Source organism: Dendropsophus ebraccatus, chromosome 8 (assembly GCF_027789765.1).
Source record: "Dendropsophus ebraccatus isolate aDenEbr1 chromosome 8, aDenEbr1.pat, whole genome shotgun sequence".
NCBI classification, from domain to species: domain Eukaryota; kingdom Metazoa; phylum Chordata; class Amphibia; order Anura; family Hylidae; genus Dendropsophus; species Dendropsophus ebraccatus.
In genome coordinates, this window is record NC_091461.1 from 32,213,639 (window position 1) to 32,239,021 (window position 25,383).

A 25,383-nucleotide genomic window follows, 5' to 3' on the forward strand; every position below is an offset into this window, starting at 1 on the left:
TTCGCACGATAATCATCCTGTGTAATAGGGCTCTAAATCTCCTCTCCTATATCAAGTCAGTGTTTGGTTTTCCTGGTTCAGTCTGGGTTCTGCTCTTGTTCCCAGCCCAGTAATGCCTGAACATTTCACAATTAGCGAATGATTAAGAGTTAAAAATGATCATACAGCGGATTAGAGGAATTTTAAGGATATTTAATTGATAATGCAGAATAAACACAATGAGAGCAAGGATCATTTATAGAATAGATTGTAAATCAGTAAAGTGTAAGTAATCAATACAGCAAACACCAACATCAAAATGTGTCTGTTGACTGATAATATTTTTAGTGTATTCGGCTGCATTTACATCCGTGTCACAGATTACAGCTAAATAGTGCTGCATGCGCTGCTCTTTTGGTTGGTAAATTGAAGGACTCTATCAATGCAGACTATTGGGCAATGTCAGTGCCCAGCAGATTCAGCACTGGCGTCACTGCTATCGTTTTACTGTTATACCAGAATAAGGGAAATACATTATGTAAATGTCAGTGAGGCCTAAGTGGTATGAAGGCTGATGGCCACCTTATAAATTCATAATCAAGAATGGGTGGGGGGTTTGTACAATATACTTTGATCACAGTATAAGGCAATGTTCACTTGGCGTAAGACACCAGAACTGACAGGTTCGCTGCTGCTGCTATTCAATGTCAGTTTTTTGCTGCGCCGCTAGCGATTCCATAGAGAGCAGCACAATGTAGGTTCAGTAGTAATCACAGCCGTTGTTGAAAATCGGCCACTATGGCCGTGATTGCTACTGAACTTACATTGTGTGAACATAGCCTGATTTAGCAAGCTCATTTGAGTGGCCACATGGGTCCATCCCTCAGCAGACTCTATTGGAATAATCAGTTCTCAGACATTTGAAGGAATGTCTCAAGCATGCTAGGTTATGTTCCCTTTTGGCCAAGATGACAAACACTTTTAGGCCGGGTTCACACTACATATAACACTGGCCGTTCTGTGACCCAGCCAGTTCACAGAACGGCCGGTGTTATTGAAGATCATCCTGGCCAGTACTGCATTACCAGCCGAATAATGTTCATTGCTGGTGAATTCGGATGCGGGTTCACCCATTGTGTGAAATTACATGTTGGTGCAGCCACTATTCAATGAGTGTATACTATGTATATACGCCTCGGACGGGATTCCATTCATTCACATACAACGTATGTTTAGAATAAATCACGGCCGTTGTTGCAGGTTGCTTTAATAAAATTATATAACTTTATTAAAGAAAATGTTTGTGTGATATATATATATATATATATATATATTTTTTTTTTTTTACATTAGGAGTGGTAGCAGGTCAGCTTTTTTAAAGGGGTCATCCAGCTCTACAAAAACATGGCCACTTTTCCCCCTCTCGTCTCCAGATTGGTTGGGGTTTCAAACTGAGTTCCATTGAAGTAAATGGAGCTTAAAGATGCAGTTCACAAAAAAATATTATTGCCCCCCCCCCCCAGTAGCTGCTGGCACGCATACTAACCGCAGCGCTGTTCAAATCCGGCGCGTGCTCACATCCGCCTCTGCGACTCTTTTTTGTGCTGTGTTTATACACCGGAAGTCACTCGCTTCCATGCATTCTCTATAGAAGTGTGTGACTTCCGGCATTCAATTACGAGACAGAAAAGAGGAGTCACTGCAAAAGTTAAAGTGAGCGCGCACCGGATTTGAACGGTGCAGCAGGACTGAAACAAAGCGCACCGCGGGACACAGATCAGCTGCTGTGAGTATACGTGCCAGCAGCTACCAGGGGGGCCAATAATATTTTTTTGTGAACTGCTTCTTTAATTGCAAACCACACCTAAGCTGGAGACAAGAGCAGGGGGAAAAGTGGCCATGTATTTGTAGCGCTGGATAACCCCTTCAAAATAGTGCAGTCCACAATCCACATTCTTTTAGGTGACACTAACAGGTTGCCCCCTTTCTGTATGAGGACTTCTCTATACCACTGTAAAGCCTAAATTCTGCAGTTTTCATACCTTACTTCACGGCCGCTACACTACTTTGCCTCGTACACAACGGTGCATAGGCCCCACCCACATGACATTAGCATCTAGGCCCGCCCCCTCGACAGCCATTGGAATGGACCAACCTAAAGCTATTTTCACTGGATCAAGCACCAAAAAACCTATTATAAAGTAAGGTATGAAAACTGCAGAATTTAGGCTTTACAGCTGTGTAGAGACGTCCTCATACAGAAAGGGGGCGACAGTATCACTTTACATGCTGGATGTAAGGTCTTTGCGTTCAGGAGTCTACATCCTGTCCGGTTTTCCTGTTCAGTCTGTGTGAGTTGCCCTACATGTATTCTCTCCCCCCTGTCCACACTTTAAGCTGCCATAACCATAATAAATGTCAGAGACAAGGACAGGGCATCAATTTGATGTTTTTCTCTTCTTCCTCTCATAGAGAAGGGAAAATCCGTGGATTATTCATCTGCCAAACATGTAAGGAACTGTACTTTTTTAGTGCTGATGTCTCCTAACTCTAAAAAACTGCAAACGTTTCACAGCTGCTGGATAGCCCTGCCCCCCATTATTAATAGTCCATCCTAGCAATGAGATAACCCATTTCATAAAAACAGGATATGCATACAAAATCCCACAAGCACATAGGAAACACAACACAGCCGCACGGTTTAATAACTGATAAGATACTACAATGAAAGATGCATTGAATCAGGCACATTTTGCAGTAAGGTCTCCATTATATCAATAGTCTGACTTCAAGGGAAATAATAAAGGTCATATTATTAGATGAGGATAAATGTTGGAAATGTTATCATGGTGCTACAAACATGACCAGCTCATAAACTATTAACAAAACCTATTTTACTCTTTTATACTATGGAAATAAAGATGCAGGACACTGTATTGATGGTACTGCAGCCTTCCCCTCTCAAGTGATGGTCACATGTTCCCGCTTCAGTGACAGGCAGCATCCTTCTTATAGGGAAATGGCTTCCTGCAATGTACGATGAGGGGTACATGGTAATAAAATGATCTTATGATTGTAGAGTCCTGACAAATCCTCATAATAGGGGATAGTGGGAAAGACAATTCTTGAATCAATATCTTCTAGTTACAGTATGCTATACTTATACCTCACATCATAATAGTAAAAAAAAAAAAAAAGGTGCCCTATAGTGGATAGTTTATAAAAAAAAAAAAAAAAAAGGCCAGGATTTATCAAAGTGTGTAAGCTGGTATAAACTGCCCACAAGATCCACCATTTACAGCTAAGCTTTCATTTTATCAGGGCTTAAAGTGATACTGTCACCCCCTGTCACATTTGATATATACCTGTATAAAACGTGTGTCTTCTTTCTGATCCACAATCGCTTAATTTCATCACTGGACAGTGTCACCTAGGCGGAACTTCACGTGAAGGCCCACCTAGGTGACACGGTTTACAGCACAGCACCGCACATAGAGTAAGAGGTGACAAAATCACTTTAAGGCTATGTTCACACTACGTAAAACAATGGCCGTTGTTTTCACCGGCCGGAATTGTGGTCAAAACAACGGCCGTAGAATTACGAGCATACGGGCTGGTCGTGAAACAACGGCCGTTGTTTAATATTGCCTCCTAGCATGTTTTTAATCGGGCTGAAACATGTCATTTAATTGAAATACTGCGAGTAGCCCAATAAACCACTCAGTAAATTTTTTACATTAAAATCAAGTTTTATTTGGCCGAAATAAATGTTACGTGTGCGGCCGCATTGAAATCCACGGCTGTAGTTGTAACATTACCGGCGGCAAATAAATTACATGTTCATTTTTCGCGGGTCCGTACGAACTACGGCCGTAGTTCGTTATACGCTGTGTGCATCGTACGACCGTAGTTCGTACGAATTGCTATATCGTATCATCCTCAAAACAACGGCCGTAGTTTTGCGGTGAAAACTACGGCCATTGTTTTACGTAGTGTGAACATAGCCTAAAGCTGTGCTGCGATTGGTTGTTGTAGCCAGTTTTTTTTACACACATTCACAAATCTGGGCCTAAGTCTACGAAATTGGAACATTTTACAAGTGGGTGTACAAGAAATCTTTACAACTACGGACATTTCAAAAATGGAAAAAAAAAGGAAAGTTGTTAGATTGACAATATTAGTTAAATCGGCTTCTTGGTGGGTAGCCGGTGGAATCCTGTGATGCAGGTAGCATATCGCGGGGATCTCTTGGCGGGCCTCTAGCAATTTCTGAAGGTTGTCCTTGTTTCATAATGGGAGGATATGGCGCAAATCTATTAGCCCCTCTAAAGTCTTCGGAAGGATTCATCTTTCTTCCTTCAAAAGGTCTTAGGAGAAAAGAGATAAAAGAAGTCTATTTAGATAGTCATAAGTATAAAGCACAGAAGTACAGGAAGTTAAGGGCGATATGGACGTCCAAGTGGGTACAATCCACTATTGGTCGACTAGAGAGCCTCTAATATGGGCAATTCCCACTATCACAGACTTGGCACAGCTATACATTACACTCGTTTCCATTAATCTGAATGATCCCTATGTAATACTAAATGAAGGTGTGGCTGCCCACAGCTTTCCTGCGTAGTACCAGCTGAAGACTGGTAGAGCTTCAGCAGCCAGAACCCATGATCATTAGATGAATGTCAAGACTGTTTTCTTTAGAGAAGTGACTGCCCAGATAGGACAATGCCATCAGGTCAAAATAAGTAGAGATGAGAGCAACCCGAGCATGCCTAAGGGTGTATCCGTTTTTCAGGACTCCACAGAGCTGCATCCAACTTCTTTGGCCACTGGAAATCAAATGCCAAACTATTGGACTCTAGCATGCTCAAGTTGAGCTCATCTCTAAAAATAACCAATCAGAAGTGTATATGGGTAAAAAGGTTCTGACATAGTTTTGATGAGTTGAGTCTCCAGATGCACATCCCATCCTATTGGTCTGGCTAGTAGGAGAGCTTTGTTCCTTCTGAAGGACAATGTGTTTGCATACAAGGTTGGACATTCATAATCATACATTCCAAAAGTAACAAGACTATTGAAAAGTATACAAATAAATATATGTATATAACAAAGTGTTACTAAAATGAATCCAATAAAGAATGCCGACAAACACAATTGAGAAGATCCTAGAATTTATTAGTATGATTTAATCTATTATTCGGTTCTAAGCTCACCTTGTGTCATTCATGAAATCTCTTTGTTTGTTGACTGGAAATTCAGCATCACGGGGGTACATCCTTTCATTCATGGAGCCCTCCATTGCCCGAGGATCTCTTGGGTGCACCTGTTCATTCATGGACCCCTGCATGGGACGTACATCCCTCTGGTACATTCTCTCATTCATAAGCCCCTCGGTGGCTCTTGCATCTCTTAAGGGCATACGTTCATTCATGGGACCTTCTCTTGAGTGCATTTGATTATTCATGGACCCCTCCATTGCTCGGTCAATCCTTGGATGCATCATAGCATTCTGAGGTGCCTCCATGGATCTTCCATCTCTGGAGGCCATCCTTTCATTTATTAAGCGACTTAAGACTCTTAAATCCCTTGAGGTTACGATATCAGTCGCTGAATTTTCCATGGGCTGTTCCTCTCGGGGGTTCAACCTGTCATTCATAGGAAGGTCCATGAATCTTCCACCTCTTGCCTGCATTCTTTCATTTGTTGGAGCCTCCATTTGTCGTGGATCCCTAGGATACATTCTATTATTTACTGGGCCTTCCATGAACTGTGAATCCCTAGACTGCATCCTTTCATTCACTGGTCCATTCATGGGCCTTCCATCCATTACATTTCTAGTACCTTGGGCATCTCTTTGGGGAAACCTTTCACTTACAGACCCTTCCATAAATCTTGGATCTCTTGGGTGCATTTTTTCATGCATAGGGATCTCCATGACTCGTCTGTCCCTTGGCGTTACCATTTCATTCATTGTTTCACCATGGAGTTGCGGATTTCTAGCATTTATAGGACCTTCTAGTGGTCTCGCATTTCTTGGGTGCATCCTTTCATTAAAAGGGCCTTTAAAAGAATCGGCCATTGTATCTCGCTCTCTAGGGTCAAACCTGTAATTCTCATTTTCCGTGCTTTGAAACTCCTGGCGCTGTGCTCTTTCTCTTAAATCTAAATCCCTGTTTAGAGGACGCACTCTCCGTTCAGCTGCCATGTCATCATATCCAGCAGCGCTCATCTTTCCAGGTGCAAATGACTGCATACGATCAGAAGGTTGCTCGTAAAAGCCTTGCACTGGGCTCTGCTGCCCTCTTGCTCTATCTTCATAACCCATCTGTTCATTAGGCATTCCACGGGGCCTTTGCATATCTCTAGCTCCATAGTTATCTCGGGCACCCATAAGAGGCCTTGGTTCAGCGCTCTGAAAATCTTGTCTGTTTTCTAGCCCAGGGTTATATCTGCCCTCTGGATCCATTGGCCTGCGAAACCTTTCAGGGGCATTCATATGTTCTGGCACATTGGAGGGAAAATCTCGACGTTCTCGATGTTGCATTGGTATGCGAAGGTCAATATCTTCATCCATATCCTCAAGTGGTGGCCTTCTCCCTCTTAACTCCGGCCTGGGGTTGTAAAACTCCCTACCGTCATCTTGATATTCATCTGGCCTAGCTCTCATATATGGCATTAATGGCCTTGGATCACGAGCATCGAAATCTGAATATTCATTTCCTGGAATAAGATCAAGTAATGACCTTAAGGAGTCTTCCCGAGGCCTTCGATCCCTGCAAGAAGTATCACATTAAAAGAATATATGCAACTGTTTTATCCTCCTTGTCAATCGAATGGAGCTTTTGCTTAAAATGAATCTAACTTATAATCACAAACGTGTCTGGAGTAGTGTTGAGCGGACATCAAAATGTTCGGGTCTGGCAACTTTATCCAAACCCTCAACGTTTGATTACCTGCGGCTGCAGAAGTTGAATGCTGCCCTAGGCTGTATCCATGTTTTCTTGGTAGCCCTAGGGTGGCAACCAACTTCTGCAGCCGTGGTGTATCAAACATTAAGGGTTCGGATTTGCATAATGTTGCAGAACCCTAACATTCTGGCAGGTTCACTCAACATTAGTCTGGAGTCTACCATTTAGAGAATTGTATCAAGGAAAGACACTGCTTTGAAGCAACGCTCTAAACTCCCTCTGTATGTTCAGTAACTACCTGATGATCTCTTTCTCACTGGTGGTTTAGAAATCTGTAGTTTATAAAAATTCTTCTCTTGCAGAATGTAATAGAAATCATCTCTCCATACTCTAACATTTGCCACAATGGGGTGGGGATTATAAATAGGGAATAGACATGTATGATTTCGATCTTTTATTTCAATCGGTAGAGGGGAATTTCCCTTATCTGCTATTCAAATTTGAACGTTGAGCCCAGCAGACATGTTTTTGGCATAGTTGGGAGTAATGGCTGTCATCTTGCTCAACGTCATGTGTATGACTAGCTTTAAAAAAAATGCTTTATATGGTGACTTCAGTGTTTCTTTCTTACAAGAATGGCCAGATTAAAGCTCCCCATCTGATTGTTCATGTGTATAGACAGGATGGGAGAGAGAACTGTCAACTGTTCGCTTGACAGTTATTGAGGGGTGTATGGCCACCTTAAGGCCAGCTTTACACGTCTGTAGGGTTTTCTGCAGCTGTACTGTATAAGGCTCCGTTCAAACGGGCCTCCTCTCTCCGCGCTGAAGAATTCTTCAGTGCGGAGAGAGGAGGCACACGAGCCTCCCATAGACTGCCATTATGACACGGAGGCTGGCAGGATTCTGACAGTTTTACTTCCTGAGAACGGAGCCTAAGATTGCTGCTCTGTTTCCAGATGCTTCTGGGTGGGGACCTGGGACGTGACTTGTTAGGCTTGCTCAGCCAGTCAGCGGCTGAGACGGTACCCCACCACGGCCGCTGACTTGCTGAGCAGGCCTGGCATGTCACATCCCAGATTCTCACTCAGACCCAGAAGAGGCCGGGACCGGGGGACTGGAGTGGCAGAATACCGGCACCAGCACTGGAGCGGGGAAGGAAAAACATGTTACGTCTTTCATCAACTCCCCCTTCCTAGCGCATCTGCCTCTATGTAGCAGCAGGGGATTTAAGTACAAAAAAGTACAAAAACGTATTAAAAACTAATAGGTTAGGAGAATGTTTCCTTAATTAATTTAAGGCATTCTAGTAATAAATGTTAAAATCTTTATGGGTCTGGTAACGCAAACTCCTGCTAGTAACAAAGATTTTTGTAATAGCAAAGGCTGTGGACACTCACCTGTCGTCATAGTATTCATTATCCTCGAGTCTTGGCTCATCAATCATTGGAGGCAGGTCTATACCAACATTACTTTATTTAAAAAAGAAAAAGAAAAAACAAGCAAATATTAATCAAAACACCACAGATAGATCGATAGATAGATAGATATTTTTGTACATAAATGACCTTTAACGCTTCTATAATTTCATGATCCATTAAAGAAGTTTTTCTTTTCTTTTTACAATATTCATTTAAATTTAAAATTGTACAAACCGCACCCAAACTCTCACATAAAGAATCAATTATAAATCCCCACCACATACAAAAATATTTAGTAATATCTATTCTGGAACATTATAACTTTTATGGTATTCTTTTGAGATTTTCCCTATGATTTATATTCTACATTTGCTTTGGACTCTCTCTTGCCAATTTTATGAGCCTAAAAAGGTTTGCCCCAACAAGAACCACTATTTGCCAGTCTATACAACTGCCAAAGGTCAACAGTCCCATAGACAATGAATGCGGAGGTAATCCTCATGTAAGACAGTCACTCTATTCTGGTGGGAGACTCTATGCAGTGGGAACATAGACTACATTTGTACAGAACTTAACGGAAATGGTGACACCTAGTTGCTACTTTAATATGATGTCTAATCCCTCATATATACAAGTTTGTTTTCCAGGTTTATATAAGCTCCTCCTGCAAACAAAGACCCCTTGTTACAGTTCCTCTTAACAAGTGCAGAATACAATAATGCCATGGTTCAATACCTTCGAGGGGGTCCTTTCACGATATCCTCAATGTACACTGTCCCTTCAATTGGGTGTCCTCGAGCTTGACCGAACGCTTCAAAGCAAACAATGAAAACAAATAAATTCTAAAAACAAATACATATTGCTAAGTTCTCACAACGCACGAAAGTTCGGAAAGATGATCCTTTTTCCGCTTAAATTCAATCTTTAGTACGTCAATCTATAGCCTAAAACTGCACAAAGACACACAAATCCATCATCTACGGGCTTACCAGATAACGCATGCATTGGTCTCCATTCATCTACATCAATCAGGTACCTATAGGTATCAAAAGGCAAAAAGCATTTAGATACAGAGCGAGCTATAACGCGATAGCCCTGTGTTGATAGTTTACCTTACCTGCAAATAAGAAATCCGGTCCTGTTGATTCCAGTAGTACAGTGAACACCGATGAGTTTATCTAGTAAGACACAAAAAAAGGGTTATTTAAAGAGCAGAACACATGGATTTACTTGTAGCTGAACCCTATAGGCACTTTTGAAAAGTTTTATCTAAGAACAAACCTTTACGTATCTCAAAGAGAAGGCGGCCATGTTTGGGACTCATATAGGTAGTTCATTAGCACTCCCTAATAAATAATTCCAATGGGAACCTAGTGTCTCACTTTACCTTGCACATTTCATTCCATTCTTACCAGCACTTTCTTTTTTACAGGGCACACAATACACTCAATAGCTGAAATCAATCGGAACCTACAGTAATGCAAGGTACACAGCATCCATTACAGCCCCAGCTCAGATGACAGCTCTAAATTGTGGAGCAACAGTAACTACACTCCATTACGAGATTCGCCAACATCCTGAAACGTACATATTATGGCGGCTACAGATCAAATCTAATGTGCATTGTCATGTGTGTATATTCATATGCAGAGATATATAGTGAGATCACAAGTTTTCTAATCCATCTATGCTTACCATTATCGGAATTAGCAGCCAGAAATTTCCATACCACCCTCTTGAACTGGTGAATAGTGGCGTCATCTGGAATCTTGAGTCCTGCCGTGTGCAATTTCACATACTGCACACTTTTTGGTAAATCCTTCACAAAAAATACAGAAATATATTAAGATCACAGAACGGTTCCGTAGATCGTGCTGTGTTGATATCATCATCATGATTTACTCTACCTTAGTGGTGTAGTAACGTTCAGTGTTGGTCAAGTCTATGACTAGCCCCAGCTCTTCATTTTGCTGGCGGATTGTATTTATTAAATCTTTCGGGGTGAACTTCTGGTTCTGTGTTACGCGCTGACTGGCGACCTGTAAAGAAGACATGTGACATGTATCATAATTATTATATAGCGCCACCACAGGCTGCAGTGCTTTATGATATAGAGAGGAATATATTTAAACAGAATTGCTCATAGGAGGGCATCATGTGTAAAATTAGTATAAAGCAGCTGAAACCCTGCAGATCTGCCCACCCCCATATACACACTCAGCTTTGACATAAAAAGTGATGAATGCCTGCTAAGAAATCTATGGTAAAGCAGTAAGTACTGTATATGCTTGACATACACATGGGCTAATAGCATTTACTGCAGGTTGGATAGCTTTGGAGATTCTCTCTTGTTGGAGGGATTTTACACAGGAGTCAAAGGATGGGAAGAGAGATATTTATCTATCCAAAGTCAATAATAACCTATAGTTAGGGTGCTTTTACACAGAGATTTATCTGACAGATTATTGAAGCCAAAGTCAGGAACAGACTATAAACAGAGAACAGGTTATAAAGGAAAGACTGAGATTTCTCCTCTTCTCAAATCCATTCCTGGCTTTGGCTTCAATAATCTGTCAGATAAATCTCTCTGTGTGAAGGCACCCTAAGGAAAATTACAAGAAAATAAGCTTTGTAATTACCCTGACAACCCCCAATGACCTTTCTGTATTCAGAAAAAGACAATTCGGCTGCGCCCACTCCAAAAGTGAACTGTGTTCCCCCCCTTTTTCGTAAAGAACATTGATCGGAAGTCTTACAAGGGAACTCGAGAGAAAAAAGATAAATTTTCGAATCAACTGGTACTAGAAAGTAAGGCTAGGTTTACACTGCATTTTTGCAGTCCGTTTAACGGATACATTTTATGGGGGGGGGGGGGGGGGCGAGAGACACAGATGCAGCTGTATGCCATCAATTCAGACCCATGTTCCATTGACTTACATTATACTAAACGAAAAAAAAAAAAAAAAAAAAAAAAAAAAAAAAAAAGTTCTCAAAACTATTTTTTTTTTACATTTTTGAGCACATAAATGATGTTAACCACATTTTTTTGTATGTTAAAAGTAAGCATTTAAAAGCTGAACCATTTAAAAACTGCAAAGTGTTCTGTTGCTAATACCTTGTATTCTATCCTAGAAGGCAACAATTACCAAAAGAACAAGGTGCTCTTTATGCACCCACTCATTCTTACCCCTTTCAGTGGTACTTTGAAGGCAATAAATCGAGAACCTGGTACCCGCTGTCCAACTGCTTTCAAGGAGCGCCATCTGCGTAAGAAAAAAAACATGACATTTAGGATTTCAACTACAGACTACTAACATTTTATACAATTCAGTGTCAATGCCATTTTAGAAAGATACTTTAAAAAAAAAAAAAAAAAAGTACATTGGCTGGCTTGGTGCCCTGGGGCTGCTGGTCTATATGCTTAGGAAGCAACATCGAGTAATAAACATTTATCTGACCCCCATACACACCCAGTAACATTGGCAGTACGACTTGAGCAAGATCTCAGAGTGGGATCCCCCTAGGCAGGTGGGTGGCCCTGATATGTCAGAGCCCACTTGTTACTTTCCTTAAAAAAGTAAATTATTTGACTTAACTGTGTTTGGATCAATCTCATCTCCCCTCATTTGTAGTAAACTGATGTACGAGAAGGTTGTCAGCCACCGCTTACAGCAACCAATTACAGTACAATGTACTGATGTAGCTGGGCGTAACATCCACAAGCAATGACCACTGGTGGAATATACTGCCTAAACTATAGAACACAGTTCTGAATGGGGAAGATTCTCACAATGACCATAAGAAGATGGTTCTTGGTGAGCCAGTTGGTTAGTCCCACCCTCTAAGTAAATTAGAACCATATACAAGTTGGCTTTTTGTTTAGTACAGTATGTCACAAAGTCGATCTTAAATGGTTAGTGCAGCCCAAAGAACGAGCTATATACTATCCTGATCATCACTAAGAGCCTCGAGCTGGTGTTTCGGCCCCCAGGCCTTCACCGCAGAACCTGATCGGTGATTATAAAAGGGAAAGGAGTAAGGCATACCGGGCCTCTAAGTATGAAGCTCTAGACAGTGTATATCAAGGAGACAATAAGGTTATAAGGAGTATGTGGTCTGTGGTGGCACCTCCAGGTACTATAATCAGATCCATCATCCATAGACTTAAAATTTACCAGCATACTACCCCCCTTACTTAGGACAGTATACATGCCTACCTAGTAGAAGGTAGCCTGCTGACTTTAGAACAGCCATCAACATCCAAGGCCTAAAGCCATGTTCACTGGCATCTCTGCAGCCATGCTTCAAACAAGGCAACATTTAAAAATAGGATGATATCTTGTTTTTTGTTTTTTTTACTAGTCCTAACTGTGATGCTGCCAATAAAACCACGAATGCCCTTTGGATCTGGAAACTCCACAAATCTAACCAATAGGTTGGATACACATAGCTCACAGTCCAAGCACAGATCACCACATATAACACCATCAACAGGAGTGGTATAAAGCCCCAATTATAACTTAGAAAAGAAGTAGCGGAAGGGCACTCACCATAAAACATAACTTTTATTGCTGCTTCATAAAATCAGTCCATTCTTTTTAGGTGATGCAGACACCAGCACCATGAGATGAACAACACGTAACAGCCGTTTTGCGTGCGTCAGACGTCTGTAGAAGCGTGCTGACGCACGCGAAACGGCTGTTACGTGTTGTTCACCTCATGGTGCTGGCGTCTGCATCACCTAAAAAGAATGGACTGATTTTATGAAGCTGCAATAAAAGTTATGTTTTATGGTGAGTGCCCTTCCGCTACTTTTTTTCTAAGTTATGATTCATGCTTTCTCACTTCAGTAGGAACGGAGCACCCCATAATATCTGTATGTTAAGGGCATCATCATTTAACAAGATATCCTCATAAGACCGTGTTCATATTGCGATAGCGCCGGTCACTATTTCTCACTACTGGACATAAAGCCCCAATTACTTGACACTAAAAGACTAGAGGCCTGTTATCCTAAATAAAGCCATATTCATGAACCTTTGCCACCATCTTCATCAATAGGGTATGAGATGCTGTCGACCGGATTACTGGAGCACGGTATCAGCTTCCCACCCAATAGTGAACTCAGACAGGAAGCAAGAGAACCAAAGCAGTATGAGGCAGAATGATGTACTGAAAGAAGACAGCCTTATGAAAGGCATCTTGATGACTGCTACATAATGCTATGGATCTCCATATTGTATATTATACATGTAGCCATCAGAACAAACAGTGAAAGGCCACTTTCTTAGAGACACATATCTGATAGCATGTTGAATCTTCATCGAGCTTTAGAACTGGTAGCATGTTGGATCTCCACCGACCTTCAGAACTGGTAGCATGTTGGATCTCCACCGACCTTCAGAACTGGTAGCATGTTGGATCTCCACCGACCTTCAGAACTACAGGAACTTGTCTTGGCATAGATTCCACTAAGTGATTAATTTGTTCTGCAGGGGTATTGGCCCATGTGGACAGGACTGTATTGCACAGATTGAGGTACTAACATTTTCTGAACAGCCTGTTCTAACCCATCCCAGAGATGCTCTATTGGATCTGGGGACAGCGAAGACATGGGAAGCAATGAAAGTGAACTGTCATGTTCTTGGAACCTATCCAACACTTGTGGCACTGTCCTACTGGGAATGTCTTTCTGCCATCCATTCGAAAGGATGAACATGGTTGGCAAGGTGGTTCACAATGTTGTCTTGCAGTACTGCTTGTGCCGAATTCTGACCCTCCCATCAGCATGGTGCAGAAGAGACCTGGGTTCATCTAACCCAGCCATGTTCTTCCACTGATCAGTGATCCATGTGTTCTTTCACCCATTGGAGTCAAGTCTTTGTGCTCATCTGATGTTATGTGCCATTGCTTTGTGTGTTCGAACACGTGTTGTATTCAGCTGCAGATACCATGACTGTGCTTGGAATAATTTCTCCATCTGCCACTTTTATGCAAATGAGATGGCCTCTTGCTCAAGGTTTTACCTTTATCACATCATTTTCGGTATGCTCTTTACATCACTGCATGAAGATACTCCACAAGATGCATGTTAAACTAGCCAAGGGCCACGGTTTCCTAGCACTGATGCCCAGACCTTGTGTGCACTGGCTCAGATCACTGGTCCAAATAAAACTGATCACTTGATATTATGCGGTTACAATTTTTTATGTACGGACACTGTCGCTTACTGGCACTAAATTAGGGCTCCATAGGACTCCTAATTCAGTAGCATGATGACGGTGAGAAATAGCGCTTACCATAACTAATGGCGCTCGTCAATGCTGCGTAAAAGTCCCTCCTCTTGTCTCGCACTGTGCACAAGTCATCCTTGGCCAGCGCCTTAGCAGGAAAGTGTGCTAGCTCATCACTAAATCCTTTATGGCACTAGAGTTCCCCTAGAGCCTATACATCCTATGGCAGAGGAAAATGCAAGACCGAAGGGGAGGAATTGTGAAGGACATGTAAAGACAGGCCATTAAGTCACATGGCAATATCCGGAATACCCAACAGCCATGGCATTCAGTGTTCTTCCGCCCCTTTTTGCTGCATGACTGAACGGCTGCATAGTGCTAGGTGCAAATTCTGTAGCTAAAACCTGTCACGCTGTGATTTTTTTTTTTCTTTAAATCAATGGTGTCGCAACAGTAGTCTTTATGTGTTGTGCTATTAAACAATACAAATTCCCACTTTGATCACATACTAAATACTGCTCAATGTTACTTTTACATGGGGCAATTATTGGAGGTAAAAATATTTATTCCAAGGCATGAATTAAAAGTTATACCTTACTGGACTGTAAGTAACAGCGAGGCTCACACTACTGGGACCTTTACCAATTATAAGAATAGAGATCAATTTTCCTCCAAGTGAATGAAGCGGCAGCACATGTGTGAGCTTAGAAGTCCTATGGTTGCGCATGCATACTGCCTCTCCATTCACTCAGGAGACAAGTGACCCTCATTCTCATGATCCATTGAGGTCTAAGTGGGAAGACACCCCCGATCAGTTCTCACAGACAGGTCTGTACTCAGACTCATGTGTTGTGTGCTACACTTTTTATGTATAAACTTATAGTGCAGAAAATCACCCAAGTGTAGTCAGGAGAAGACAACGTTCGGACCACAGAAGTACATGGGGTCGATTTAGAGATCTCTATGCCACTGAAGGCATATTTGTAGTGTGTAGCCTTAGGGGACATTTAATTTTGACATACACAAAATAACATTTGTGTAAAAAAAAAAAAGATGTATACATCACAGTCAGTTTCTTAGACTGTCAATGGCATTGGCATCTATTTTTACCATTAACGTATACTTTCTCTAGCCTTTTTAAGGTGAAAAAAAAAGAAGAGTATATAAAAACACACTGTGAACCTAGCCTAACAGTGAAGCCTCCATTATTTCTGAGAAGGGTAAGAAAATAAAAGCGGACCCCTAGCAGCGATGGGTAACAGGTCTGGGCTTCTGTCAGATTTAGGTTATGTCACGCCATCTTTTTTTGTCATTTTGAAGCCAAAGAAAGTCTGTGATTTCATAATAACTGCATTATACAAATAAAGACCATCATTATGAAATGACAGCCGTCCTCTAAAACATGGCTATTGGACCAAAAAAGGTGGTGTGTGAACATAGCCTCATAAATAACTTGCAAAAACAGAACCAAACACAAGTGATGTTTATAAGCATTTTATTAAGAAAACTACAGATTTATCCTGAAGGCGATTTTGTTGATGAGACTCCTATTAGTTATGTAACCGTCTCTCGCCCTTTGACGGCCAAATGAATACAAGCTTGGATTTTACTATGGTGACTGCTCTTCTAAAGCACGATTTTTTAAATGAGTCCTATTTTAGGACTGAGGTAGGGTCTGAGGCTGCACAAAAACCTCTAAATATTCGATCCACTAATCACTCCTGATCAAATACCAATATATCTGATGGGCAAGGATCCACATGTAACTTTTGGGGGGGCAATACAATACTTTAATAAACATTTTCACCGGACTTCTCCTTTAAAGGCCCTATTACACCAAGCATTGTCGGCTGTTATGGTCAATAATAACTTGATGTAATAGCTCCTGTTAAAAGGCAATGATCAGCTGACATGCACAAAGTCGGCTGATCCTTGTCCTTCAACATGCTGAAAAATTTTAGAATACAACGGTCTGCTGGCCGTCGTTCCACTGTGGCCCATTATTTCCAGCGAGGACCCGGCTGCTGATAGCCCCCAGACTTTCTGGCATGCCGGTACATCATGGGTGCTTAAGGGGTTAAAGGTCTACTTTACACATCAGGAAAATCTGGCCAGATTTTTTTTTTTTTTTTTAAACAGGAAATCCGGTCAGGTATCCTGACCCACAAGACTGTATTGGGCGTGGAAACTACAGTACTCAGGAATTCCTGATGGTTTCCTGAATGTAAATACTGATTAGTGTCAGGTATTCAGACAGATTTTCTTGACTATTAACACCCCCACCTCCTCAGTCAATTGGCAACTGAGGTGGGACACTATCTGGGTGGGCTTGCAATGTCATTGCAGCAGAACATAGAAATGGATGCACAGCAGGGAGTGTTAAGATACTGAAAGTGAAGTGGGACCCTGTGCGTGCACACATGTATAAGATGGGCAGACCCATGTCTATATCTTAAAGGGAATCTGTCAGCTGAAATTCATGTTCCAAGCTTCTGACACTATTAGATAGCCCTTTGGTCCAGGAGACACCAGGTACCTTTCATATATTTGTCTGTGATTCCATTACATAAAAAAATACTTTTAAGGGTAAATTCACACGGCGGATCCGCCAGGAGTCTCGCGCACGAAATCCGCAATACACGTATTAATAATAATAACAACAACAACAACAACAACAACAACAACAACAAGTGTATTGCAGATTAGCTGCGGATTTTGTGCGTGAGACTCCCGGCGGATCCGCCAGTGTGAATTTACCCTAAAAAGAGGCTTTTCTGAGCTCTTGAAGTGCACTAGGCTGTAACACTTCCTCCCTCCCATATCTGAACCTGCTTGGGACTCCAGGGGTCAATCAAGCAGTAAGAGGGGGAGGAGGCATTCCAGCTCGCAGCTAGTCAGGAGTTAGCGAACACCTCTGACTCTTGGTTCCACAGAATAAAAACATTGTTCTACATCCTGAAAGCACAGACAGATATATGAAAGGTATCATGTGTCTCCTTGTCCTTACAGCTTTCTAACAGTGTCAGCAGTTTGAAACTTGAATTACAGCTGACAGACTCTTTATGGGTAACTTCACACGTACCGTATCGCTGCGTATTTATCGCTGCGTTTTTACATGCGAGTTTTGATTTTCACATGAAAATCATGTGAAAATCAAAACTCGCATGTAAAAATCGCACCAAACATGCAGCGCTAAAAACTCAGCGATACGGTACGTGTGAAGGCACCCTAACACTCCACTCCTCACAGAGAACACAGGAATGTTTGGCTGTGCTTTCCTGTGTATGGGGAAAACGGGGAGGGTGGGGGGTGCTTTTTATGTGGGATTCCAGTGTACAACACACTCAAAAAGAAAACTTCACACATCCAAAACATAAATGCAGACCCTCCTCAGAGATAGATTACAGAAATGAGGAAGGGAGCTTAAAAGGTGAAGTCCAGGGAAAATGTTTATTAAAGTATTGTATTTCTCCACAAAAGTTATACAAATTACCAATATACACTTTTAATGGGAAATGCTTATAAAGTGCTTTATTCCCTGCACTTACTACTGCATTAAGGCTTCACTTTCTGGATAACATGGTGATGTCACGACCCGACTCCCAGAGCTGTGCGGCTGTGGTTGCTGGAGAGGATGATGGCAGAGGGATGCTCAGTGTCCCTCCAGTGTCCTGTGTCCCACAGCATCCCTCTGCCATCATCCTCTCCAGCAGCCACAGCCCACACAGCTCTGGGAGTTGGGTCGTGACATCACCATGTTATCCAGGAAGTGACATCACCATGTTATCCAGGAAGTGAAGCCTTGATGCATTAGTACGTGCAGGGAAAAAAAAGCACTTTATAAGCATTTCCCATAATAAGTGTATATTGGTAATTTGTCTAAATTTTGGGGGGCAATACAATACTTTAATAAAAAATTTCACCAGACTTCTCCTTTAATAACAGACTGTGTCTTAAAGGGAACCTGTCACCCCCCGTGCCGGGGTGACAGGCTCCCGACCCCCCTATACTCACCTAATCCCGCCGGGTCCCGCTTCTGGAGGTGGTCGGGTGATAAAGATCTCAGCCGCTGCAGCCCGGCGCGCGCGCTGAGAGATGAGTCCAACACTCAGAATGACGGAGCGCTGGACTCTCCTGTCATTCTCTATGAGCATTGGACTCATCTGAGGAGCGCGCGCGCCAGGCTGCAGCGGCTGAGACCTTCATCACCCGACCACCTCCAGAAGCGGGACCCGGCGGGATTAGGTAAGTATAGGGGGCTCTAACGGGGGGTCGGGAGCCTGTCACCCTGGCACGGGGGGTTGGCAGGTTCCCTTTAAAGTAATGTATAAAAGTATCCAAATCTTTTATCATGCACAACCAAAAAAATTACAAGACATTTAAAAACCATACAAAATACATGTACAGAGCCTTATAAAGCTCAATGTACACCAAACAATCCCACCAAAGTGAGAGCAACAGATAAATCAACATAAATCATAATGAAAAATAGTGCTAAAATAGCGCTAAAAATGTCAGTGCTAAATGCAGGGTACATCATACGGTGCATCTACACCATGTGGCATGCACCAGCAGTAGTAAAATATAGAAACACAAGGAGAAATAGAAGGGTGCAAAAAAAAAAAAAAAAAATCCCAAAGTGAAAAATAAAAAGTATATCACACAGTGCAGCTCTCCGAGGGGTGGATGGAGCCGACTTGTGGTTGTGCATAATAAAAGATTTAGATACTTTGGTACATTATTTTGAGGTGCAGCCTGTTATTATAAAGCTCCCTTCTCGTATTTGTATGTTATATGCAGTTTTGGGCTTTGGGGCTAGCACTCAGTTGTCTGGATATGTGTGATGCCCGCAAGGTTCTTATACAGTACTCAGATAATTGGCACAGTCTACACTCAGACTATCCACGTACATGTATCACCATACCCTGACTATACAGAGTTATCTTATGAGAATGTAAGACATATAGACACAAACTATTTACTCAGATCATCTGATGGCAGTGTGATAACTGAACACGTTCTCCTAAAATGTGGCCATCTATCTCTGGAGGGGTTTTCTTATATCTGTGCCAGAACATAGACTTAAAGGGGTTATGCAGCAAAATTATTTTTCTTTCAAATCAGCTATTAAAGTTATATAGATTTGTAATTTACTTCTATTTAAAACATTTTCAGTACATATCAGCTGCTGTATGTCCTGCAGGAAGTGGTGTATTTTTTCCAGTCTGACACAGTGCTCTCTGCTGCCACCTCTGCCCATGTCAGGAACTGTCCAGAGCGGGAGCAAATCCCCATAGAAAACCTCTCCCGCTCTGGACAGTTCCAGTCATGGACAAAGGTGGCAGCAGAGAGCACTGCGTCAGACTGGGAAAAATACACCACTTCCTGCAGGACATACAGCAGAAAATTAAAGTAAAAGTAAATTACAAAATCTATATAAAACTTTCTGAACTCGACACAGCTTTCTTTATGTGCAGCGGGGTGCTCTATGCAGTGGAGGTGGGCCCGGCGCCCCCCAGTGTAATGATATCCCCTTGGTGACGTATCCAGGCTTGATTCTAATGGAGAAGCATCACTGCTGGAACCGAACAGCATTTTGAAATTTTCCCAGTGACAGGGGAATTGTCATCGGCCTCATAGGGGGTTTTGCCTTCCTCTGGATCAACACAGGAGGGTTTCTCCAGGTTGAACCTGATGGACTCATCTTCTTTCAACCTTATTAAAGGGGTTATCCAGCACTACAAAAACATGACCACTTTCTTCCAGAGACAGCCCCACTCTTGTCTCCAGCTTGGGTGGGTTTTTGCTGCTCAGTTCCATTGAAGTGAATGGAGCTTAATTGCAAACTGCACCTGAACTGGAGACAAGAGTCGTGTTGTCTCTAAAAGAAAACTTTTTGCCAAACTTTTTGAATAGAGCTCCTGTTTCTATCTTGCACAGCTTTCTGAATACAGGTGAAGATCCTTTTAAAATAAATCTTCGGCCATATGACGTGCGGCCAATAGCAAAAATTTTTAGTGCCGCGTAAAAGTTGCGAACGGTGGGGGTTTTCCTGCTCATCAGCTGATCGTTGTCACTTTTACGATGCGTTTACACAGACAGATCTGACAGATTTTTGAAGCCAAAGCAAGGAATGGATTTAAAGAGGAGAAATTTCAGTCTTTCCTTTACGATCTGTTCTCTGTTTATAGTCTGTTCCTGGCTGTAATCTGTCAGATAAATCTGTCTGTGTAAACGCACCATAACACAGGCCGATTATCGACCAAACAAGTGTTTCTAGGGACACTCGTTGCTGATAATCAGCTGTGACCGCAGGGGAAAGCAGATTCTTAGCAAACGTGTAGCATTGCGGATAAATAGGCATCCACCTAATGAACGGACACGTCTGGTCCACTGTTCTTCTCTGACACAGACCTGGATCCTAAGCTGAAGATGGCTTCTCAATTTTGCTGCTTGGCTCCATTTAGTATATCGACATTACATGGTATAACTTCAATAAAAGGTCGAAATCACACACATCCAAGTGTGAAGGTATGACGGCGCAGTGAAGAGGAGAAGGCGGTCAATATCTCGTCATGGAAGACGCACGTGACCAAACTCTTCAGAGCGCAACGACCACAAAACAGCATTATAAATCATGAGCCGACATCTTAGACTACATTTGCCCTTTACATCTACAGAAAAAATAACTAGAAAAGGCAACATTACCCAACAACCCTATAGGGCTCACACAACCATCCAAAACCAACAACAGACAGTGGATTTGCAGTGCTAGTATACACCATGTAGCACAGGACAGGCTTGTTATACACTGTTTAGGGCCACATAAGCTCGGATCAGGAGCCCGAAATAAAAACATGTAAACTTACCTAATACCAGTATCCACGTATGAATTACATACCTTTATGAGACATTCAGTAACATACAGTTGGTATCCACTTCTGCCCAACAGGTATCACTATAGTGCAAGTGTCTGCCATCGCCATACACTTACATATAGATCACCTTATGGGGAGATCACTGGGTCACTTTAAAATCCTTAACATTTGACACAGTCTACATGGTTACACATGGATCTGCAGCTCATCAGGTAACTGGACTGAAATAGGGTTTCATGACATAGTAACCAGTAAGTAAGGCTGCTGCCATAATATGGCTGATAGGACCGACAAGTGATACTGGTGATCAGACTATTGCGCATGCTCACATTTTTTTTTTCTGAAAAAGCACGAGCTGTAGTTTAACTTTGATGGGCACCTTTAAGCCATGTTCACACTTGTTAATAGGGGTACTCCAGAGGGGTTATCAGATCACCTGGGGTCAGAAAGTTATACAGATTTGTAAATTACTTCTATTTAAAAATCTCAAGTCTTCCAGTACTTATCAGCTGCTGTATGTCCTACAGGAAGTGGTGTATTCTTTCCAGTCTGACACACTGCTCTCTGCTGACACCTCTGTCCATGACAGGAACTGTCCAGAGCAGCAGCAAATCCCTATAGAAAACCTCTCTTGCTGTGGACAGTTCCTGACACAGACAGAGGTGGCAGCAGAGAGCACTGTGTCAGACTGGAAAGAATCTACAACTTCCTGCAGGACATACAGCAGCTGATAAGTACTGGAAGACTTTACTGGAAATAATTTACGAATCTGTAAAGCTTTCTGACAACTCAGTAAAAATAAAGGCACATGAAGTTATAGTATATATATATGGGATCACAGCTAGAGCTGGAAGTCACCCGTATACAGGCACGGTCACATGGCTAATAGTCTAGTTTTAGTGGCATCTTCCAGGAGAAAAGCAATGTGGTCTCACCATCAGAAAACCTACTCTAATAGCGTTCTATGGGATCCACGCAAAAAAGTAGTAATGTCACATACACAGCTTTACACGCTAAGGGGCCGTTCACACTGCGCTAAAGAGGCACAATTTCAAGCAGAGCCCTCGCCGCGGATGCCACTTGAATGAGATTTCTTGTGCACCTCCATGTCAATCCTTTGAGCAAGGCTCACAAGAAATCCCACTGAAACGGGACTGGCAGAGTTTTTATGTGGCGTCCGCAGCGTGGGCCTTGCTTGAAATTCCACCTCTTTTGTTGTGTGAACAGGCCCTTAATGTCCCATTGAAGTCAATGGGACCTTGATCGCAGGATAAGCATCATTCCTGCTTATGGTCAGGGTCACACCAAGCTTCCTATTCCAGATTTTTCCATATATATATATATATATATATATATATATATATATATATATATGTTTTTTTTTTTTTTTTTTTGCATGATCAGTTTTACACTGATTTTATTCGCAGTTTTTTTTATCGCTCATGGTCTATAGCAGCCATATTAGCAGCAGCTCAGGAGTCTATGGTGCACAGGGTTATACTTACCTCCATATACACATACCTACCTTTAGGGGACTGCCCTGTAGCAGTGGTCTCCAGCCTGTATCCCTCCAGCTGAGGTAGGACTACAACCCCCAGCATGCTCTCCCCACAGCTGGAGGGCCACAGACTGGAGATGGGGGATAGAAAGCAGATCAATGTGTAACGTCATGGCGGACTGGCCATACTCACCTCTCCGGGATGCTGTTCTTCTTCACCATGGTAACAAAGGCTCGCGCTTGTGGGGGCCTCACTATCCCCCGTCGGTTTATACCGGATGCGACAATGGACGACGGCAAAGGCCAACGCGCGTCTACCAGCGAGGCTACTGCGTAGATGTCCCCTGATCCCTACCGACACACACAGGCGTCAGAACGGGCGCTGAGGTGAGGGGAAGGCCTCCTCCTGCCGCTAGACCGAACACAATGACTCTGAATGGGAACACTAGAGGCGGCTATGGGCGCACTGACCGGCCGCCACCTGCAGCTGCTTCTGGGAAGAACGGAGAGCTAGGCCTTCCGATGACGTCACCGAGGAGCGCGCTGGTATCCACTACGCATGCGTACGTAAATATCGTACGCACTTAGCGTAATGTGTGGGACGCTGCTCAGAACTACTTATACGTGAAGCGCATATGGTTTTATCATATGATGGACATAGGAAAACTAGAACAGGCATTGCCCAAAGCAACCAATCAGATTCCACCTTTCAATTTTCGTTTAGAAAAATGAAAGCAGAGCCCTGATTGGTTGCTATAGGCAAATACGCTACCTTTTCGTTTTGCAATTTTATACTAAACATATCTCCAATAAAGGGTTAACAGCGATTCATACCACGTGACAGGGCTATAGTCTGTGCTGAAATACCTTTGAATGGTATGTTGTATGCATCAGGGAATCTGGCCCATACAGCATCCCATACCCTACTGCGTGCTATGAAAAAAAGCCGTAAAGAGCCGCACTGTTGCAAAAAAATAAAATAAAAAAAAATTCATCGGGTTGTGATCGCAAGCAGTTTTGTAATATACCCTGTTTATTTTTTTAATCAACCTTATATGTTGCACTATTATTTGTAATTTACTTCTATTAAGAAATCTCAAGTGTTGCCATACTTATCAGCTGCTGTATGTCCTGCAGAAAGTGGTGTTTTCTTTTCAGTCTGACACAGTGCTCTCTGCTGCCATCTCTGGCCGAGACAGGAACTGTCCAGAGCAGGAGATGTTTTCTATGGGGATTTGCTGCTGCTCTGGACAGTTCCTGACACGGACAGAGGTGGCAGCAGAGAGCACTGTGTCAGACTGGAAAGAAAACATTTCCTGCAGGACATACAACAGCTGATAGGTACTGGAAGAATTGAGATTTTTAAATAGAAGTAAATTACAAATCTATATAACATTCTGAAACCAGTTGATTTAAAAGAAAAAGATTTTAGCTGGACAACCCCTTTAAGTGAATAGGAGTTGAGCAGCATTATGGAACTCAACTTGGCCAGAAACTGTCTGCCCATAGAAACCAATAGCAATCCAATCCATATAGTGACAGGCTCTGGTAGAAATGAAAGCTGAGCTGTGATTGGTTGCTATGGCCAAAGCCGGACAGTCACTGTGTATAATAAGACATGGCACCTCTAAATAGGCCATGAATGAGAAGTCCCTTTAACACCAGGAGGTATTTTGCACATAAAATGTTTAAAAGGTTACTGATTTATTGCCAGGCCAGCCCGACTTCAGGAACATTGAACAGGTTTTCCCATCTCATATATAATGGCAGGACACTAGGGTATACTGTACCGTATTTAGGACCCCCATTCTCATTCACTTCAATGGGGCTGCACTGTAGTTCCTTGCATACATGTAGTTCCTTGCATACATGCACACACCTAGCCCATTCACTGTGAGCACTCCTAATAGTACTTACAGTTAAATGTGGTGCAATGATTGACAGAGCAAAGAACCATTGGCTCCACACCCTGCCAATCACCCCACCTCTTGTGACTGCAGTCAGATTTATGCTTGCAAACACAAGAGGCTGCTGTCCTGCAGTCCGGTGCTTGAGTAAGGTCACTGGACGAAGGACAGGGAGGAAGAGAGAACACCAGGGACTGCATCTGAGCCTGGTGAGTATGTTCTTTTTTTTTTACTTAAGGATGGGTTCACACGTACAAAGCAAATCTGCAGCTTCAAATCTGTTCCACCCTTATACTTCAAAAAGGGGATGCCTCATTGGTGATACTACCTACTGGGGGATGATTACCATGAGCCATATTACCTACCAGGGGGCTTACTATGGGGATACTACCTACTGGGGGATGATTACCATGAGCCATATTACCTACCAGGGGGTTTACTATGGGGATACTACCTACTGGGGGACGATTACCATGAGCCATATTACCTACCAGGGGGCTTACTATGGGGATACTACCTACTGGGGGATGATTACCATGAGCCATATTACCTACCAGGGGGCT

The 25,383-nt window shown here is 42.5% G+C and overlaps 1 protein-coding gene across 1 annotated transcript; it reads right to left on the minus strand.

The window, feature by feature from the left end:
• Window positions 1-2,654: 2,654 nt before the first annotated feature.
• LOC138799226 (uncharacterized) lies at window positions 2,655-23,447 on the minus strand. Its single transcript, XM_069980120.1, has 10 exons — window positions 23,107-23,447; window positions 11,492-11,567; window positions 10,212-10,343; window positions 10,000-10,123; window positions 9,422-9,482; window positions 9,294-9,340; window positions 9,040-9,115; window positions 8,284-8,355; window positions 5,190-6,749; window positions 2,655-4,346 (listed from the first exon to the last, which is right to left on the minus strand). Exons 1-10 carry the CDS (start codon window positions 23,133-23,135, stop codon window positions 4,157-4,159), a joined length of 2,367 nt encoding a protein of 788 aa, XP_069836221.1. The 5' UTR covers window positions 23,136-23,447; the 3' UTR covers window positions 2,655-4,156.
• Window positions 23,448-25,383: the final 1,936 nt, after the last annotated feature.

Coding starts and splice junctions, on each gene's coding strand:
- LOC138799226 (XM_069980120.1), bottom strand. CDS start 23,135: ATGGTGAAGAAGAACAGCATCCCGGAGAG. Junction 11,568..23,106: donor AAGAACAGCATCCCGGAGAG/GTGAGTATGGCC, acceptor TTTCTTACGCAG/ATGGCGCTCCTTGAAAGCAG. Junction 10,124..10,211: donor AACGTTACTACACCACTAAG/GTAGAGTAAATC, acceptor TTTTTTGTGAAG/GATTTACCAAAAAGTGTGCA.